Genomic DNA, 21,979 nt, shown 5'->3' with positions numbered 1-21,979 from the left:
ATGTAAATATATTTATGTAGGATGCTTTCGAAGATTTTAGCAGCTGAGGATAGAATAGCTATTGGTCGATACTCTTCAACTAGTAATTTGTTTGAGCTCTTAGGGATGGGTATAACTCTAGACAGCTTCCATGTTGCTGGGTAGACACCCGACTTGAGGCCAAGGTTGAAAATATGACATAATGGTACAGAAAGGAAATCTCTAGCTCCTTTGATAAAAGCAGGAGGAAGACAATCAGGTCCCACAGCGCTACTGAGCTTCAACTTGTTAATACCAGTGACGACATCATCGGTGGTGATATTTTTTATGTTTATGTAATTACTATTAGATGAGCTATCCGATATATTACACTCATCGACATTCAAGGTCGGAGAATCTGGCAAAAATACACTAGCGAAGTAATTAGCAAAAGCCTCAGCAGCCGCAGGTCCCGAGAAAGTTGAACACATATAGGAAACGGTAGGCTCAAAGCCTCCCTTCGATCTGAGATTCGAAATGTGCTGCCAAAACTTACGTGGGGCCACTTTAATGTTGTCCTCGATTGCTTTCATATAGTTTATGTAGGCAGTTTCTATTCGAATTTTTAACTGCGCTCTATGATTCGAAAAATGTGTGTAACTTTCGCAGGACTTTGAACGCTTCCACACTGCATGCAATTCAGATTTGATCTTAATCTCTTTAATAATATCATTGGAAAACCAAACTGGGTAGCGTCTGCAGCTTGAATTCTTACGCTTCTTCCTGGGTACACAAGAATCAAATATAGTGTAAATTTTAGAATAAAATAGATTGCAAGCAACATCCACATTCTGGGCATGCAACACATCTAGCCAAGACGTCTGTGATAATAACTGATATAATTGTATGAAATCACATTTTATGAAATTCCAGTCGTTAGCTGGATCTATATTACTCGGCTGAATATGATCGGAGTGATGAGTTGTGCAAAATGACATATCAATATCTACGTTTAATGGCGGATGATAAGCATCGGGTGGAACAATACCCTCTGTAGCAGCTACACTTATCCCAATCGCAACGCTGCTCTCCCTACAAAGAACGACATCAAGCATTCCGCCGTAGGAATTGCATACAATGTTTTTTTCAGACAAATTACAAAAAGACTTAAAATAACAGTAATAATTATTAATATTCATAGAGGCACTATTCAAATTTAAATCGCCTAGAATGACTATCACTGACGATTTCAAATTATTTAAAAAGCTTTCAACTTTACAAAACCATTCCATGTAATCATTATCATTGGCACTAGGCTTAACATAGACGACACAGATAAAAATTGACCGACCGCACCAACTAAGGCTCGCCCACAGATCCTCTCCTCTCTCTGTTTCGAACTCGGTACAACGCTTTAACATAAGTGACCCATGAGCGCCGAGTAGAACACCACCACAAGGCGTGCCCCTGTCGCGGCGGAGAAAACTCCAGTCACCGTATACTAATTCATTGTCTTCGATAGATTTGTCTAGAAAACTTTCGGTAACAGCTATAAGATTATTATCTAGTAGGGCTAGCCCACTTCGCCAGGTCTTGAGTTTCGTTTTTAGTCCTCGTACGTTTTGATAAAATATACTAAAGGAGGCAGAGTTACTCTTTGTTATTTTGGTCACGAAAGGGCTGGTTTGATCTCATAACTCCCGATTCGGCCTGTTTACGCTTTTGCGCTATCCAGGTTTTAATTCTAGCATTGACCGGCCATACTTCAGTTGACAGACAAGAATCAAAATAAGCAACAGGAACACCAAGTTTATACGATTTATAATCACCTCGGGGTCGAAGTTCCTCAACAGTACAATTACCCACAGGACAGAGATGGCGGAGGTAGTCACGGATTTCGTCAGCACTGGATTCCATATTCCAAAGATGTAGGTATTTACGAGGCTCAACAGCCTTAAGGGAGGTTACATTAGGTCCTGCTGCACCACATAGAGAAGGCGGCCGACGGTTTTGCCTTACTTCCCTCCACTGATGCTGTTCAGATTTAGGGTGGCTAGGGGTTGCCTCGATAGTCTCAACAAGTTCAGCCTTATCAGAGCAGGCCTTCTGGGGAGGGTTGGAGGCCTTCTGGGGAGGGTTGGATTTGGGCCCAGTCACGGCGTTAAGCCTGCTCGATTTCTTTTTAGGCTTCGAAGTCTGAACGGACGCCATGGCTGCCTTGTTTGTGGGAGATCCTTGTGTGGGGAGATTGGGAGCAGTAGAACTCATCAGAAGACTATGAAGATCCGCAATTTGGTTGGAGTAGAAATCCAACTTCGTTTCATAGCTCTCCACTAAGGTCACCGCTTTACTAAGTTGCTCCTTTAATAATGACACCTCATTACGCAAGCAGCGTAGATCTTCGACCGAAATGTTTGGAATGTGGGAGTTAGGGGCGACAACCTTTTTCCGAAACGTTACGTTGGGATCATGACAACCCGCCGACAAATCAGTATGCACGATGTTGCGCCCCCTAGTTAATGCAAGAAGACACTCGTGACAGATCCATACATTGCATACATCCGATTGGTATTTGCCGTTTGTGCACGCAGGATGAAATTTTCTTTTGCAGTCATCAATGGCACACTGCAGATGAGGTTCATCATTGAGCAAAGGAACGAGACAGGCAGCACAGTTCATAATGCTGAATATAGGTGGGGGAAAAAAAAAAAAAAAAAAAACCTGGGATCACTGTAAGTTCAGTATTCAAAGTCAAGTTCAGAAACAAAAGTTCAAAAATAAATGTTCAAAAAAAAAAAAAAAAAAAAAAAAAAAAAACACTGGTTCTGATGAGACTCGAACTCGGTCCGATGAATCGTTTCGCGTTATTTCTAGTGGTGTATCTATTGTGCCAGGGAAGCTTAATAATATCTCGCTAATTTATGCTAGTTATCTTATCTAGCTACTTAGGCGAGACAATCACGAGATGTCAAGTATAGATCATTTATCATAGATCACTAACTTATTTAGCACACTCAACAGATGTCGCTAGTTGCACTAACCAAGTCTTTGTTTCTGTATGAAATGTCACTGGGCTATTACAAAAACTTTGTACTTTTCATATAATTCATATAACACATATTAATATCACTGTTTATACTTTTGTTTTTGCATATACAAAATATTATACTGTATTTCTGTGCTTATCTTGGGAGCATTTACTCACTATATTACACAAAGTACTACTGTAGTATATGTTCTTTAATTTCACTGTTACACTAGTCCAAACACTGAGATAACATTTATACTGAAATTTTGACTACTAAAACACGTTTTAAGCCACTTTATACACAACTATAACAGTTTTTCAGATTTTATATGAAAATTTTATAACGGAATTCAACATTACAACTCAGCTGTCAGCTGTCAACTCTTGTAACTGAGTTGTATTGTTTCTCTCGCTTGGGTTCGATCTTATGTAATGTTATTTCAATGTTTGTTTTGCTTTTTATGTACGCAACTATGTGATTCTCGCAAGTTTCCTTATGAACGTTATTTATAAATAGAGGCACAGTGACATTTGCAGCCTTAAAACTTTCACTTATTTCGGTGCACGTTCCTTTTTTACCTATAAATCGATTCCGGTACCTTTTTCTTTGTACAACTTGCCATTCGTCGTCATTATTCTGCGTAGATAAGGCGTTCTGCGTCTGGGGCGCTCGAATCAGCTGATTGTTTGTTGCACCTATACATACAGAGGTATTAGTCACCGCGCTAGTCGAAGTGCCCTGCGTTTGTTCCTCGGTGAGTACCGCCGCATGCGCAATATTTGAGCTGTGTGCGACAGAGAGATCGTCACCAGACAGCGGTGCGCGCGAGCAAGACAGGGACAGTGAGCGCCGCGCTTGATTGTGTTGATTTACCTCCTTATCAATAACGGTGGAATGATTATTAACGATCACCGGCTCCTGTCTTATATGAAATTATTTATTTTTATTTATTTTTATTTATAAATCAAACAGATTAAAAAATATATACAAGGAAAACTCAATCCTGTCTGAATGCTCGCCATGTTTAAGTGAATATAATATTATCTTGAAACTGTATGATAACCCGTAAGTATAGTTATTGGTATTGAGATAATTTAGTTGTGTTTTTAATGTCGATTTGATAAAATTTCATTTAGGTTTAGTAAATTTGTAAGTCTTATTTTAGAATTTTGGTACTTTGGAAAAAGAAAGGGGTTGTAAGGGGGAAATCTATATCTATATTTTGTCGAATGGCCGGCAATACCGCACAAATGAAGAGGCGGACTATACGCGTTAGAATATACATATTATACTAGATTTCCGTCCGCGGCTTCGCCCGCTTTGTCTAAAACATAATAAATTATATACTGAAACCTTCCTCTTGTATCACTTTATCTATTAAAAAAAACCGCATCAATATCCGTTGCGTAGTTATAAAGATTTAAGCATACATAGGGACAGGGACATAGGGACAGAGAATATTTAATAATTTTTATACGAAATGATCTCATCATCATATTTTGCATTACGCCTGCAAATTTATATTGTACAACTTCGCATGGGTAATTATCATCAGTCGACCCACCAGACCCTTTGGCGAATAAATTAACCTACCTATGTAGAGTTTCCGGAATGAACAAATTTATTAAAAAAATACGCTACAAATTGAGTCTCTTTTTTTAAAAGTCGGTTAAAATACTACGTGTTATTTAATATATTATCAACAGGTTTTTATTTATGTAACTTTTACAGCGAAAGGTCATTGTCTCTTGGTTTGCGGGTTCTTCCCCTTTACTTTACTATCAGTTACTCGAGCAGTTCTTAAGAAAAATGACTAATGGGGAGAACCCTTTTTAGTGGATTTGTAAAATTTATAATGTACTAGCGGTCCGCCCCGGCTTCGCCCGTGGTACATATTTCGCAATAAAAGGTAGCCTATGTTCTTTCTCAGGGTCTAAAGATTATCTGTGCCAAATTTCATCAAAATCGGTCCAGTAGTTTACATACATACATACATACATACATACAAAACTTTCCTCTTTATAATATTAGTATAGATAAAACATTTTTCTTAAAAATAATAAATTTTGTCAATTGACATTATAGAATTGGAATCTGTATAATAAGGATGGATGGATGTTTGTTACTCTTTCACGCAAATACTACTGAACCGATTACAATGAAATTTGGTATGTAGCTAGCTGAAGACCCAGAATAAGACATAGGCTACTTTTTATCCCGGAAATCCCACCGCAGGAATAGGAACTATGCGAGTTTTTCTTTGAAAACGCGATCGAAGCCGCGGGTGGAAATTTAGTAAAATGTAAATGTAATAGAACAAAAAAAAATCCTTTTAGAGCCCACCATTGGATTTACCTACATCTAAGTAAGATACCGATGGAAACAAATAGTAAAATTTTATAAATTGGTGATTTTAATATCAACAATTGCATACACAAATATAATCTTTGCTTACTCATCTTTGACCTTAGTAAGAAAATGGCGCTTAAGCTGTTCGGTCGCGTCTTAATTCTATTTTTAGTGTCAGCTGGTGCATCCGGTCAGTTCAACATACCTGATGTGACCATACAGGCCTTAAAACCCAAGGGCATACGGGTGTCAATACCAGGTTAGTTATCTATAACTCAAACATTTATTTATTAAGCACTTCTTCCAGGTGTCAATACCGGGTCAATAATTTTAAATATTTATTAAATCAATTAGACTTCCTCAATTAAATATAATATTTGACAAAAATACACTAATTAATATGAGCACCTTGATGCTCTAATTTATCATACCTTTAAATTAACTATTTTTGTTAATATACATACATATAATCTGAATCTCGCAAACGGGTTCAACGATTTTCATGAAATGCATGCAGGTTTCAGAGGCAATAAATCGATTTAGCTAAAATTCGTTTAAAAAAACAGCTCTATTACACAGCTACAATTTGTCTGTTTGGTTGAACGTGCACGAATGTTTCCACATGATATCACAGTTTTTTTTATTTTTTTATTTAGTAACATAATGAAATCTAGAAAAGGTAACTAGAAAAAATCTAGTTAATAAATAAATACTTATTTGTAAGTACAATTGACTGCAAGGTGAATCCAATTTATTTTGTATTATGTTCATATAATAATCAATATAATAATAATCTATTTGATTTCATATACTGATGGTGGCGACATTATTGTCTAATACATATTATATACAATTCTATTAGTCATATTATATTAACCGATTAAAATAGCACCTTGAAGCAGACGAGTTAATCAAATACGCATAATTAAGGATTAACCCATTAATTTTTAGACCACACAGCCTATTTCCATCTGGTATTGAGAATAAACAAAAAATTTCGTCGGATCTTGAAATGGAATCACTTTAGAAGTACCAACTCACATTAGTGAACATAGGATTTGAAAAGTTCTTCCTTTTATCACAGCTTTTATGAAAGTGTTTAAAATACTAATAATAAAACTCTTTTTAGATGATTCCTCACTATCACTATTTGTATTCCAAGGGAATGTAAATAGAGGTATAAAAAACACCGATGTTGGCCAAATATCGGGAGAAATCACAGCGCCAAAACGTGGAAAATGGGTGTTTGAAGACCTCAATATAGACCTTAAACCTAATGACGTCATCAACTATTACGTTTATGTGGTCAGCAATAGAAAGGGCTATTTTAAAGATAACCTTTCATTTACTGTTAAAGGTGAGTTTATTTTAATACTAGTAATAGCTACAGCTGACGAAGAATTACACATGACGCAAAAACTAAGACATCATAAATACATTGATTTGACTGACCGGTTGGCTTGGTTGGTAGTGGCCCTTCCTTCCAAGCCAGAGGTCGTGGCTTCGATTCCCACCCGGGGCAAATATTTGTGTGATGAACATAGATGTTTGCTCTGTGTCTGGGTGTTAATTATCTATATAAGTATTTATTTAAAATTATATATGTATGTTTATTAGCCATCTGGTTACCATAACACAAGCGAAAGCTTAGTATGGGATCAGATCGTGCCGTGTGTGAAAATTGTCCTGTAATATTTATTTATCGATTTATTATCTTTCTTTGTCCTTAAGGATAGTGAAAATAAATACAGAAAAAAAGTTCCTACAAAAACCAAGTAACTAGTCTATCGTCATTGTCATAAACTAAAAAAGGAAAAATAAAAGACGACACTCTCCAATATGACCTTTTTAATTTACCAGCATATAGCATTCTTGTCTTTTAGAACTGGTGGACCCATCAGCTCCAGCATCATCCCCAGAATGCCGCAGTACTCTGACACAAGTGAGAGATGGCAAAGCGTGTGCCGGACAAGTTATATTTGAAGACAACTTTGATAGACTTAACGAAGATTTGTGGTACATCGAACAGTATGTGCCAGAACAACCAGTAAGTATATTTTATTCTGATTTTTGATGAGATTAAATGTTCTGATAATAATTAGGGCATTAGTGGCAAAAGAAGCTCAAGCAGATTCCTGAATAATATAACGACAAATAATCAAGAAGTAGACGTAGATATTATTGATCAATAAAAAATGTCTTGATCAATAAAAATCGCCTTATTTAGTGGAGTATAGAATGTTGCAACGACATAAAATATTTCCCTAGATAGCTTTACTATAATTATCCTGCAAAATTCAAGCCTGAAGTTTCAATAGTAATAAATTAAAATGAAATAAAACGATCCACGAAAAACGGTGGATAAAATTTTTGAAAATTGTGTTCTTTTTTATCTCGAAATTACAGTACCTTAGAGACCTTACTCTGTTGTTATTTTTCAGGATTATCCGTTTGTATCCTACCAACGTCCACCGAAAAGTCAAACAGTATCAGTTAAGAATGGAAATTTGGAAATAGCTCCTCAACTTCTTCAAAACTTTCCGGGATTTTCGAATAATTCGATATACTCTGGTACTCTAGATTTAATAAGTGGGTGAGTTTTAGTAATATTTTTTATCCTAATTTCATGATCAAATTTCGTTGAAAGTATAAAAAAACCCCTTAAAACTAATCTTACAAAGTTTATCCATATTTTATCGTAGCTTTCAGTATCTCTATACTAATGAGTATTCTTAGTTTTTTATACACATTCAATATTCATTCTTTTACCAAAATGTACTTTTCCGTTTGCATCCCATTTCCGCGTAGAAAAAGGCGCACTATTAATTCTATGATAATTTCATTATCATTTCTTCCGCATTAAAATCTTCAATTATTATTTGTATGACAAGTTCCCTTGACTGTTGTTAATCCTTTATTATTTATTCTAGCTGCACAAGTAGATCAACATATTCATCGAAATGTAGTACAAGTGCTTGGGGAGCAAATATATTGCCTCCAGTTGTCAGCGGAAGATTGACTTCAAAGCTGTCCTTTAAATACGGTCTCGTGGAAGTCCGGGCGAAATTACCTCGAGGCGATTGGATCTTTCCAGGTGACCTTTTTAATACAAGTCTTTCATACTATAGAAAATATTAGAATTTTATAGGTACTTACCTATATTCGTCGTCGTCGTCGTCGAGTAGTAGAAGTAGACCGAATGATGAGATAGATTTTTTTTTCAATGATTTGTTTCTGGCGAGATAGAATGTTGAAATATAAAATGCCCATATATTTACCCATACGGACAAGGGACTAAACTTACTGATATTATACATTACATACACTTCTTTATTTCTTGGTTTTATTACAGTATAAGTAAAAATATGAAACGCGAGTACGAAACGAGATACTTTCATAATAATTCCTAAAAAGTCGTTTCAAAACTTAACAGTTTTTATGTATGTTTTTATTTTATATATTGAAACTTTCAGATATCCTGTTAGAGCCTTTATTGAACAAATACGGGTTCATGAACTATGCATCGGGAATAATAAGGATCGCTGGTGCTCGGGGGAACAGTGAATTGATGTTTGGCAATGATAATATTGGAAATCAGGTATTATATGCTATTAAATGGAAATAATTATTATCGTGACAATGTACTAAGGTAATGCAAGTTGTGTGGCTAGTTTAATAGGCCCGCTATCACACCACGCAAGTACTTCATTCAAATCCTTTTCTGTAAATATTTCAGATTTGAATATCTTCTTCTCTTCTCTGTAATATATATAAAATTCTCGTGTATTAACTATTATGTGTTATTCGTGTGTAAGTTAGTTATCATACTCCTCCGAAACAGTTGGACCGATTCTCACGAGACTTTGTGTGTCTGTCTGAGAATCGGCCAACATCAAGTTTTCAAGTTATAAGAGAAAGGCAGAATAAAGTTTGTTGGGACAGCTAGTAAACTTATATAAGTAACAACAGAAAATATGAATAACATTGTAAAATAAATTATTAAAACAGTTGTAACAATAACAGTTGTTATGTTTTCAAATCTATTATCTTGATTAGCATTCATATGGTCAATGTCTTAGCACTTCCTAAAGTAAAATAATAATACATATTTTTATTGTATTATCATTTTAATGTGAACTCCATATTTTACTGTTAGTCGTAATTTAATCTTTTTCTGTTGTAGGGAAGCCCTTTTTGTTTTAAATTGATTTTAAAGTGAAACTTCTTTAGGCGCATTGAGAGTAAAATCTCAAGGTCGCGTCATGGCAATACCGTCACGTCTTGAAGTAAGGCGACGATTTTGGTATGTTTGAATCATGTCAAAGAAGTTTCACTTCTGACACGTGTGCTCGGCACACACGCTCTTGTTTGTTCTTGATAACTAAAAATATGCATGACAATAATTTCAGGTTCTATATGGAGGACCAATTATGGATTTCAACTGCCGTCAATACCTCATCAGAACCAAATATTCTGGGAATCCTTGGTCTAACGACTTCCATCTTTATGCTGTACTGTGGGAACCCAGTAAGTAATGTTTTCCCTTTTTTCAGACATATTCTACACATAAAAAAATATGTACAGTAACGTTATTTACATAAATAGAAAAATTATTTTTTACTTATCACGCATAATCATAATATGATAAAGAACAAACTTTAAACACAGACATAACAATGAAAGGTTTTGAATAAGGGAAGACTTGGTTTATTTAAAAAAAAAATTATCTATAATTTTCATCATTTATTAATGAGACTCGTAATCATTAGCTCTGAATTAAGTACCTTAGACGTTCCACTTTCAGTCTCATTTTGTGTATTCCTCTCCTCAGGTGCATTCCTCTGTAAATATTCATGGGTTATATTATTTTATTGGTTGTGTGTATGTATGGGTTAACAAACTAGCTCAGTTGCCCACCCAAGAAAATGTTTTGACCCCAAAATGATTTCAATCTAATCCATTGCAGCTCGGATAACCTTAACAGTGGATGGTATAGAATGGGCTCGTGTGGAGCCCACAACAAATGGACTGCAGGGACAGCTGCCCCGGGACTGTCCGCTACCACGCGACCTCCTCAACACTGGGACCAGCATGGCTCCGTTTGATGATTATGTAAATCTCTAAATATAATAATTTATTTCTATTTATTTATTTGATTTATTTCAGATAATTGCAATATCCATATAATTGTTAGTATCTTGTTACCTTAAAACTATGTTAGTATTAAAATTACAACGCCATGACCAAGGGAAATAATGAATCCCTATTTCCCTTAGTCACGGCGTCACGCGTGAACAGCTACATCGATTTCGATAATTCTTATTTTGACGTGTTCGTTATTGTCAGGTGACGGATCTCATGAAATAGCTTTATATCGCCAGAATTCTTATATTATAATAAAATAGTTATAAGAATAAAAAAATGTTGTGTGGTTTTATGAAACCACGGTAAAAGTGAAACTGTTCGAACGGTTCCGAACACTGCTTTGTGTAGCGCATGTCGCGTGACGGTCGGCTGCCGAGTAGGTATACCTACTCGGCAGCCGCGATACACGCGACATGCGCTACACAGACCAAAAAGTTTGAGACGATGTTATAAAAGTTTCACTTTAATAATTACATAAAAAAATATGCAAATTACTATAAATAGACCTAAACCAACCAATACCAATTTCCATTTCAGTTCTATACAACATTAGGGGTGTCAGCTGGTGGAATATCCGAGTTCCCAGATGGCATCTACACATCCGGGTCTCGTTTGAAGCCCTGGAGGAATCGAGGTCGGAAGGCGATGCTCAACTTCTGGCAAGATATGGACGCCTGGTGGCCGACGTGGTCACAACCATTGGTCATCGACTACGTACGAATTAAAGCTCTTTAGATTTACGTTAGGATTAAGTCGAATACTTATTGTTTATCATCTGTAAAGGATTTTTTTATGAATGAAAAAACATGCAAAAAATCTTTTTCATTTTATATGCTTTATATTTTTACAAATTAATTGTTATCAATAAAACATTTTGAAAAAGATGATAAAACCTATTATTATTTTTATTGTAACCGACCAGTATCACACACTTCCTGTCCTTGTGTAATAAACAAAACTTTAAATATTTAAGAGTTCAGGTATTAAAAGTAAGAATTGTCAATTAACGGGAAGACATCTTCTTGTATTTGTACGTTTTCTGTTTTCATTGAAAACTGGCACCCATTCACGGTCCTCGTTACAACAGCATCATAATTTGTATCTTTCAATACTTTTATTCTTATTGGTGCTGATAGTGGACCATCCATATCACTTTTAAAGGCTAGAACTCTTACTTCATAAAGAGTATTGTATTTAAGGTCAGTAACAGTAGCTTTAAACCTTACTCCCGTTATAATCTCGATAGTCGGATCTACTTTGCTTGAATTGAATTTCTGGAAAATGAAATATTTTCATTATAAATTATAAGTAAAAATCTGAGGTAAAATTTTACGGATGTGTCAATTTATTTTATCATATAAAAAAATGTATAGAGAGAGTTGTCACCTGTATAGGTATGTCATTCTTCACAATTTCTGGGTGATTGTTTGTTAGTATTTTTACTTCTGTTTCAGATGACTCAGATATCTCGAAAATATGTATCTAAATTAAAAAAAAAGAAAGTTTATAAAAGTGTAGTTAATTAAATTTTAACACTTAAAACTCAAATGTATGAATTTGTGAGTTTCGCTTTACTATAAATTTTCAAAGGCGATATATTCAGTACTAGCGGTACGCCCCGGCTTCGCCCGTGGAACATGTTTACGTAATCTGTTTACTTCTTCATTATAAAAAAAGAATTGACAAAATCGGTTCAGCCGTTCTCTAGTTATGCGATTACCAACACATTTTGCGATTCATTTTATATTATAAATTCAGTGTTCAACCATTGAAAGTACGAATAACCTGTAGCAATTCTTACCTTAAAGCCCAAGACAGAATCACGCATTAACTGTCTAACATTACTCCAATGGATGTAGGTATAGCCCTCGTGGCTCGACTGACGTCACGCTGATCAGCCGGGGGGCTTCCAAATTATAACTTACGTCTTCAGCTGCATTTGAGCACGATAGAATCATTACGATCCATAAGCATTTAATCATCATTGTTTCTATTTTAACAACTTTAGAGAAGACACACGGACACAAACAGAAGAATAGAATATACACTAACAGAAGATTGAATATCTTAGTCAGAAATAAAATATGTGTGACAGAGAATTACAACTTGCCGTGAACTTGATGGGAATATTGAAGAATCATGCTCTGTTATCACAAGTCACTAGTGATTAGATGATTTTTGCTAGCATACATACGTGTAATTTTAGTTTTTTATTTATTTTTGCGCGATCTTTTGTTTTCTATTTATCTCCTCCAAAGATATTAATCACTATAGTCGGTCACTATAACCATATTATATCCATGCTTCTTTGATGTTTTCGTTCGATTTTAATTATGAGCTCCTCTCATATTATATGTTTTAATTTGTTTTTATGTGTGACCTGCCAGACAAAAACCTATACGTATGCTTTTAGTTCTATCAATAAAAAAAGTACGCTAAAATATTTTTTTACAACTGAGAAACCCGATTCAGTCCTAAATTAAATAACAAATGACGAAATTAAGGGAACAAACTAATAAATGAGAATTTATAAAAATGTATAAACAAAACGTCATTGAGTATAATATAGTTTTAAAATGATACCTACTATACTTTTTCCGCTTCGATAAGAGAATAAAATTGTATGCTGTGATAACCTTTTTGCAACGTATTTTACGTCTACATATAGATACGTAAGTAAGAAATTAATAGAGCTGTTAATTATTAATAATAGAAATATACAGCTGTAGGTCGCTTCTATATTGGAGTATTCACTTTGTACACTTCTTGTTTTAAACACGTTGACAATTTAATTTAAGACTAGCTGTGCCTCGCGGTTTTACCCGCAGTGCTCCGCTCCCGTTGATCTTAGCGAGATGAAATAGCCTTCCTCGATAAATGGGTTATCTAACACTGATAGAATTTTTCAAATCGGACCAGTAGTTCCCGAGATTAGCGCGTTCAAATAAACAAACAAACTCTTCAGCTTTATAATATTAGTGTAGATAGATTCGTGGCTTTTATTGTCTAATTTTATTTTATTTCTCATAAAAATTAAAATGTTACTCGATATTATGTTTATATAACATTTTAGCTCATTTTCTAGAATGGTCTTACAACTTCAACGAATCCTTTTATAACCAAACTATGTCTTGAAATGTACTAAAGACGCGAAGTTGATGCAATATACCGACTTCACCAACGTTTTTGATTAAGTCAGTTACATTTCGCTACTTGAAAAGACAACAAATTATGATATTATAGAACAATATTATTAATATGGCTAGAGTCATATCTTCACAAACAGCCTGAGTCGGAGGAGTTGTTGCTCTCTTCTTCTGTAACGTACGTTGCACATACCGGTGCGCCGCAGGGCTCTCATCTAGTGCCCCTACCTTTTCTTATATGTATCTTATATAATCTTTTACATCTGTCTGCATAATGCATCTGCCCCTTACCCCACTTGGGGACATGGGACTTCACTTATATAATCTTTTATATACTATTCATATTCAAAAGTATCGACGAGGGTCGATAATATAATGTTGTTATGATATAAATGATGATGCGTTGCTGATATTTTGTTTCTTGCCCTCGAATCCACATAACAAAAATGAAAATCCAGGACACGAATCAACAAAATCTTTCACAATACTTTTGATCGATTAAAATCAGGTAAGGATACGGATGAAGAGAGTTAATATGATACCACAGATGATAATTAAGATTCTAGATGTTTATATTATCAAATATCACATTTGTCAAGTCAAATTTATATTGGTTTGTTTTTACTTGTCTGAGTTAAAATGCTCGTAGGTGATTTAGTTGTAAATTTTTAATGCTCTCGAAGCAACTATACAATTACATATAGCATTTTTGTTTACGTGTTATCAGAATTTTTTTTCGGAAAGAAATTAAAGACAAAATCATTATTTGTTTCGTTGTACAAAGGTTATCTATGTTTTAGTCTGTATGTTCTTATCAATTTATAAATACTTGCTATATTGTTTAACTGCAGTCAATTGAGTGTGATTTTATCAATTTTGTGCCAAAATCTGAATCAAAGGGTGTCATTAATTGAACCTTGATAATACGGAAATTGAGGATTTATGAAATTACACAAGAAAATTGACATTGGGGCGCCTATCATTTACAACACAATTTACAATTTGCTTATCTCTTGAAATACCCAATCTAGTAGTATCTTTAGTAGAATTTGCATTAATTGCTAACATGTTGAGAGTATTCCTTAGTCTTATTTTGGTATCAAGTACGAAAGGTTTAGCGGAAAGTGAGAGATATTTAGATGCCCCCGAGAAAGTTTCTGTCACTGCGATGCAGCCTTCACGCGTGTTTGTGCAATGGAGCTCAGTGTGCCAGAGGGACGATGATCCTGTTATTGGTTATAAGGTAGGCTAAATCAAGTAATTATAAAGCTTATAAAATCCGTAAGAAATTGGTCTGTGCGTTTGTCCATCTGATAGACATTGTCACTGATACGTTTGCAAATCAAAGATTTTGCATTATGCTGTTGGAAACGCTTTTGTACCATAATATCATGTCTTTGGAAACCTTGTTTACCTTTTACCACACTCCGGACACTCCGTACAAAATAATCGTTTTGACATTCACACTGTAGAGACTGAAAATGTGTGTGTTAGGTTAACGCTTTATGGTTGGCACATTTGTGACTAGCGTAAAAAAGTTCGCGTTTTTCTGATGAAATACATCCGTAAACAGCACAATATCTAACCATTTTCTACAAAAAACGATAATCACAAATCCAAAATAATAAAATTACTTTAAGTCAATTTGATTAATGTTGTCAATCTTCGTTGCGTATCGTCCCTGTAGAAAAATGTGGACCATTTTAGACTGATCGTGCGGGGTGAGGTATTTAATTTTGGCGGGAGGCGGAGAGTGTCCGTTCTGTAGCGTTTAGCTACTATTATGTATTCTGTGCTTTTACAGTTGTTTCTAAATTTCATTTGATCATAGATTAAGAGCTATTACGCACTGTCGACCTGCAGTCGCTGGCGACTCAGTCGCCGGCGACTGTGACTTACTATAGTTTAAATAGGGGCTTGCGCACTTAGTCGTCAGTCGTCCAGGCGACTCGGCGACTCGCCGCGTTGTGGCGACGCACAGGCGACTGGCGGTCGCTGGCGACCAATAAAAGCACGGCTTCAAATGGGAGCGTTCACACTGCAAGCAACTGTCGTAGCGACTCTTGTATGACCGGATTCTGCACGAATGTACTTATAATACTGTCGCTCGGCTTGGTTTCCTGCCCCTAGTTTCTCTGTTTTGGTCGCCGAGAGACTGAGTCGCCGGCGACTGGTCGACAGTGCGTAATAGCTCTAACCTGACACCCTAACGACAACCTGTGAAGAAATAAAGGACAGATAAGAATCTTGGGATTCCATTTTACCTTGAATAACCTTTACCTTTAGTCCATAATTCTATTATTAACAAACACAAACCTCAACATACCCAATTGTGGTATTTCAGATAATACTATCTAAGGTACCAGAGTCATCGGAGACTCAAGCAGAGCTAATAAACGCAGATGAATTTCCAGCATTAGTAAGGAACGATAAAGCGTTACAGGTAATAATATCTGAATAACCACTTATCCTACTGAAATTAATAAACTTGAGACTTGACTATCACAGGGCTATATACGGCTTAGAGCTATATAGAGCTGATTATTTTATAGCATACTGTGATGAAACTCAGAAGCAAGTAAAACATAAATTATTCACGATTGCTATTGACTGTGATGTTTTGTTCTAGTTTCCGTTAATGTTATCAAAAAGTGCATTATTATCAATACTTATACAGTATGTTCACTGAGTTGCAAAGTAAACAAAATTACAATTATATGTTATTTTTAGTTAAATATATCTGGATCTCTATCAAACTTTGTTGAAGAAAACTAAAACAGAGTCAGAGCTATGACTGTTCCTATGAGACACTTTACTAGTTTTACCCAAGATCTCTTAAATGCAATATACTCAATGATTGATAAAGAAGTACCTAAAAAATACAATCACTACCAATGTAGCTATGTAGCGTTAAAAAATTATCATCTTTTTACAGGATTTCAGAATAAACAATACTAATGCAGACATGAGAGAAATTATCGTCGACGCTGATTCAAAGAACGCCATCGTTGATGTTAAATATAACACGCTTTACGAAATACGAGTTCTTGCCTTTAAAATTGACGTTAACGGACCTCTGTCAGAACCTATGAGGATTAAATTGTTAGATTATGCAGATTATTTCAGTTCAGTAACAAGGACTCTGACTGGATGTCAAATATCAGTACGTACAGATGCAGTGGCAGGGAAAGAAAAAGAAACATATCCACACATCTATAATTCATTTTTTTAAAAGAAACAAAATTTACTCGAACGAAATAACTCGGATGAAATGGAAAAGAAACGACGGTTAATTATATTTTTAATTTAAGAATAATGAATAGAAAGAAAAATAATTGTATTCAGAATATATTGAATGTTTGTAAGCGATGCTATTCTGTTTATTAAAGAGGATATTGAACTCAATAATTTTATTTTTCACTATATGTATATTGGTACTTGGAATATGGTAATAATCCGAAATAAAGAATTTGTTTATGAGATACTAGGCCAACGTTTACACACGAGGCGTGGCGTGTCTAAGCACATACATCTCCGCAGGCTAATTGAAGGAAAAAATTTCATATTTACGTATTCATTTCTATCTTACGATACGACTACCCTAACACCTCGAATGCGAAGGGTCTCGATCCGATTAACTATTTCATGTGTAAAAACCAAATTGACATAATATTGTAAATTATGTTATTTATGCCTATATATAAACGGGTTTCAATGCTTTATATGTTATAAATATTGGCGGTCACCGGAAATTGGTAGGAAATATTAATCCTGCTCATTATCACACCGACAGTTCTAGACATTACATCATGAAACGCGTATTATTAATTTTATATTTAAGTAGGATAATCGTAAGTGCTTATGAAATAGGAGTACCAAAGATAATCAGTGTGTCAGCCTTGGATCCAGTAGGATTCTTTATAAAGTGGACAGTTGTGAGCAGCATCAACAGAGACCCAGTTCTTGGTTATAAGGTGAGTAATTAATTAAGGTTCTCTATTACCAAAGAAAGAAATCGCATAAAGTGCCAGTTCTATTTAGTTTTAAGAATAGTTTCATATTTTTGCTTTATCATTCTAAAGTGCAAAATATCCTATATTTTCCTACTAATATTATAAATGTGAAAGTTTGTGAGGATGTGTGTGTGTTTGTTAATCTTTCACGCAAATACTACTGAACCGATTACAATGAAAATGAGCACACATATAGAGGGTAACTTGGATTAACACATAGAATAGGTTTTATCCTGGAAATCCCACGGGAACGGGAACTATGCAGGGTTTTCTTTGAAAACGTGGGCGAAGCCGCGGGCGGAAAGCTAGTATATAATTAATACATAAGGATGTATTTTAACCAAATATGGCGTTCGTTGAATTGAATGAACTGAATTGATTTTCATAAAATTTAAAATTTTCTTTGGAGATTTTTATTTTATTCAATGACTGTGTAAAATTTGATATTAAAGAAAATTTGTTCATGTTGAAGACGTTGTGTAAGTAAATTAAAATAGTTTGGAAAATCCAAAAGTGCACGCCACATAATTTTTTTTAATAATTATTTATTAATTATTATTTTTGTTTATTTAATAACAATTAAACCACATCGAATCAGACCCTGAAAAATGAAAGGGTTCTATTCCTGAGCATACTCAAGCGTAAGAGAAAAAAAAGACTCGATTAGTAAAGTATTTCGGTCGCTATCGTGTTAACAAGAAAATCCTCCGCACATACAGACACACGGACGTCCAAGACAGTACTTTTTTAAACTGTTTTTTAACTAGTTTAAATAACAAAAATGACATCAAAAATATCACGAATGTTAAAAATAGTGTTTTTTCTTAATATGTGTGTGTATGTATTATCTTAAAAGTGCAATGTATGATACATAAAGACATTTTAAGTTTAAAAAATCAGATGTTTTGCGCGAAGTGACAGTAGTACCCACCTCAACGCTTCGCTTATGAGGCGTGCAATTCTGTAAAAAAAATTATTTTGTTTTAGATCAGACTGTGGGAAGTCAAAGTGGACAGTCAAGGGTATTTAAAATTGGTGAATGGGGAAGAGATGCCAGGATTACTTTTAGAGGACAGGCCGTTAGAGGTAACTTTTGCATGATTGACCATAATAAAGAAGGGATAAGGGATTAAGGGGTTCGACATTTCAATCAGTCTAATCGAAGTCAATAGATTTTTTATAGGAATGAAGTTGACTAAAATTTTAATTTTTACAGCCGGTGGATAAAGTTAAACCGCCCAAAGGACAACCACGTGAGGTGATAATAAACGATGTATCTACTGAAAAGGCTAAAATCTATAATGTGAAATACAACACACTATACGAGATACGTATATTAGCGTATAAAAATGACCAAGAAGGTCCGATGTCAGAACCAGCCAGGGTAAAAATAATGAAAGGCGACAAATATTTTGTTCTTATTCACAAGAGGCCGGACGAAGACTGCGTGGTGTCCATCGCTACAAATACAACTATTTCTGATGAATCGTATTATCACTTGGAGACTATGTATTTTTAGTTGCTCTCAGTTGGATAGCTTACAGGTGACGGCATAGTGCTGAGTGTTATTATTTTATGGGCCTCTATCGTTTCTATCGGTCTCCTAGTGTTGTATCTACGTGAAATTGGAATCTGTCAAAATTTTAGCCAGGTTGGCGAAATAGACATTACATTAAAAACAAAAATTGTATCGAGTCACTCTACGTTGGTAAATATACGTTATAATAAGAAAGACTGGTGGTTTGAATGAATCTAAAAAAGTAACTTCGCCCAAACCCAACCTTAACTCTCAAAGCGGCGGCCCAAGAAATGATAAATTTTCTTAAACTAAATATTACTTTAAAAAATATCTAATATCCTACAGCTGAATCATCAGTATTATTAAAGCTTAGAGGAATTTAAAAGTAAATGACGTTATCATCACAAGGTACCATTTTTGAAGCACCGTTCGTCCGCCTGACGAACAGACGATGCAATTAACTATTTGATGTTTAATAACCAAATTGAACTTTTTTAAATTGTCTTACGTTTATATATAAACGGGTTTCAATGCTTTATATGTTATAAATATTGGCGGTCACCGGAAATTGGTAGGAAATATTAATCCTGCTCATTATCATACCGATAGTTCTAGACATTACATCATGAAACGCGTATTATTAATTTTATATTTAAGTAGGATAATCGTAAGTGCTTATGAAATTGGAGTATCAAAGATATTCAGCGTGTCAGCCTTGAATCCAGTTGGTTTCTTTATAAAATGGACAGGAGTGAACAGCGTCGACAGTGATCCAATTATTGGCTATAAGGTGAGCTTCGATCAGTTATTACCAAAGGTTGTCGGGAAGAAATTGCTCAAAAGCGATAAGACCACTGTTGTATTTGGTCTTGAATTTAGGTTGTTTGTTTCCTTTGTCTTTCAAAATATAATATATAAATAGGGATGTATTTTTTAAACCAAATATCATTCATTATCTACTTAAATTGTAATGTAATGCAAGTTCTGCCTTTTGCCACGTTTATGTTAATGAGCAAACATTTTCAACGATCAATATAATATAGCTGAACTGATTTTGATAAAATTTGGAATAGAGGTTTCTTTTAGCTTCAATGTCATTGTCAAATTTGATATTCTAAAAAACTTGAACATGTTAAAGTTGCAGCGTAAAATTTCATTGTATTAAAAAATTATTATGTTATAGATCAGACTGTGGAAAGTCGAAGAGGACAGTCAAGGGTATTTAAATTTGTTGAATGGGGAAGAGACGCCAGGATTACTTTATGAGAGTAAACCTTTAGAGGTAAATACTTTATTACTATATTGTATTATAAACCATACTAAAAAAGAGAGATTAACCATAGCAAGTATGTCTTTATTTTTTAATTAAAAACTAATTTTTTCAGCCTATGGATAAAGTTAAAGCGCCCAAAGGAGAACCGCGGGAGGAGATAGTCTATAATGTAGATACTGGAAAGGCTAAAATCTATAACGTGAAATACAACACACTTTACGAGATACGAATATTAGCGTATAAAAAGGACCAAGAAGGTCCGATATCGGAACCAGCCAGGGTGAAAATAATGAAAGGTGACAGCTATTTTGTTGTTATTCACAAGAGGCCAGAAGAAACCTGCGTGGTGACCATCGCTACAAATACCACTATTTCTGATGAATCCTATAACCACCTGGAGTCTATGTATTTTTAGCAACTTGTCTACTTTCTTTTTTATTCCATTATATTATTAAATAAAAACAGAATATTAATTAATCAATTTATTTAATTATACCATTTATTATAGAGAGGGAGCGGTAAAATGTACGTAAATTTAGAAAAACAACCAATGAGTACTCCTTGGATCTATGAATTTTATTAGCCGTCCCTAAGAGCCGTCCCAACTCACATATATCCTATACTATCCAATTATCGCTTTTTAGTTTATATCTGTTGTAGTACCTAAACAATGATTATTAATTTTTACGAAAAAAAAACATAAATAATTTACATGGACCTTTATTTTAATCTATCAAAAATATTATATTCGTCTACATAAAATATAACCATATTATCTTGACCCTTATTACGTCTTCTTTAATTCTGCTGTTAAACAAATAAGTTTCTGCTATTCCTCGAACAGTCATACTAAATTAAACTAATGATTCTAGCTATTTCTTCTGCTTATAAAGCTATAACTTTAACATGATCTACAACTAGTTCAGGATCATCCCACGAGTCGATCCATTCATCTCTTTTATCCCAGAAGTTATAAACCGCTTTGGGATCGCCATTCTTCCACGGTTTAGGTGTTCCATCACCAGTCACCAGACCATCTGGGAATTCGAAGAAGCCACCAGCAGCCACTCCGAAGGTAATGTAAAACTGAAAGAATAGTATAGATTGAATGAAGTGAATGAAACATCTTTATTGATCAAAACTTATAAAATGTAGCTATTAAAACAATTATTTGAATTTTTTGCATTATTTTGTTGTGGTTAAAGCAAAAGGTGTCTGTTGTAAAGATATAAAATTATCACTAATCTTTTTTTGAAGATAACCCAGTAACTGTAGTCAAGAACATGGCTCATAAAAGTAAAATACTAGTTATGCTTTAAATTGTTTCGTTATAAAATAGACGGAATTTAGAATTAATCATATTCTACAACTAAGTGAGATATAGTAGTAGGTATAGAAAACATTTGTCTGGAGAGTTAAAAGGAATGTAAAAATAATTACGTAATCATCAAAAGGTGCAATTTTCGGAGCATCGTCCAGCAGTTTGTACCAGTCCCCTCTGCAGTTGCTCGGTAGCCAAGACCTGAGACCTCCAGAGCCAGGTTTAA

General features: G+C 34.6%; 3 protein-coding genes across 3 annotated transcripts; all 3 read left to right on the top strand.

The window, feature by feature from the left end:
• The first annotated feature begins 5,459 nt into the window (after positions 1 to 5,459).
• Positions 5,460 to 11,257, top strand: LOC149483815 (beta-1,3-glucan-binding protein-like). The gene is made up of 9 exons (XM_089701984.1): positions 5,460 to 5,595; positions 6,466 to 6,693; positions 7,220 to 7,383; positions 7,778 to 7,929; positions 8,267 to 8,430; positions 8,810 to 8,934; positions 9,746 to 9,863; positions 10,303 to 10,448; positions 11,019 to 11,257. Exons 1-9 carry the CDS (start codon positions 5,466 to 5,468, stop codon positions 11,214 to 11,216), a joined length of 1,425 nt encoding a protein of 474 aa, XP_089558110.1. The 5' UTR covers positions 5,460 to 5,465; the 3' UTR covers positions 11,217 to 11,257.
• Positions 11,258 to 14,497: 3,240 nt separating this feature from the next.
• On the top strand, positions 14,498 to 17,302 carry LOC149483814 (uncharacterized). Its single transcript, XM_089701996.1, has 3 exons — positions 14,498 to 14,870; positions 15,972 to 16,070; positions 16,563 to 17,302. Exons 1-3 carry the CDS (start codon positions 14,694 to 14,696, stop codon positions 16,857 to 16,859), a joined length of 573 nt encoding a protein of 190 aa, XP_089558122.1. The 5' UTR covers positions 14,498 to 14,693; the 3' UTR covers positions 16,860 to 17,302.
• Positions 17,303 to 19,784: 2,482 nt separating this feature from the next.
• On the top strand, positions 19,785 to 20,847 carry LOC149483813 (uncharacterized). Its single transcript, XM_089701994.1, has 3 exons — positions 19,785 to 20,018; positions 20,343 to 20,441; positions 20,545 to 20,847. Exons 1-3 carry the CDS (start codon positions 19,785 to 19,787, stop codon positions 20,845 to 20,847), a joined length of 636 nt encoding a protein of 211 aa, XP_089558120.1.
• The last annotated feature ends 1,132 nt before the right edge of the window (positions 20,848 to 21,979 follow it).

The sequence above is a fragment of the Colias philodice genome, chromosome 12, assembly GCF_061535455.1.
Source record: "Colias philodice isolate Cphi_HAF_F1 chromosome 12, ilColPhil1 Martin Lab GWU primary, whole genome shotgun sequence".
Classification (NCBI taxonomy): Eukaryota; Metazoa; Arthropoda; class Insecta; order Lepidoptera; family Pieridae; genus Colias; species Colias philodice.
Note: the sequence above shows the minus strand (reverse complement) of the source record. Positions and strands in the feature narration are given on the sequence as shown.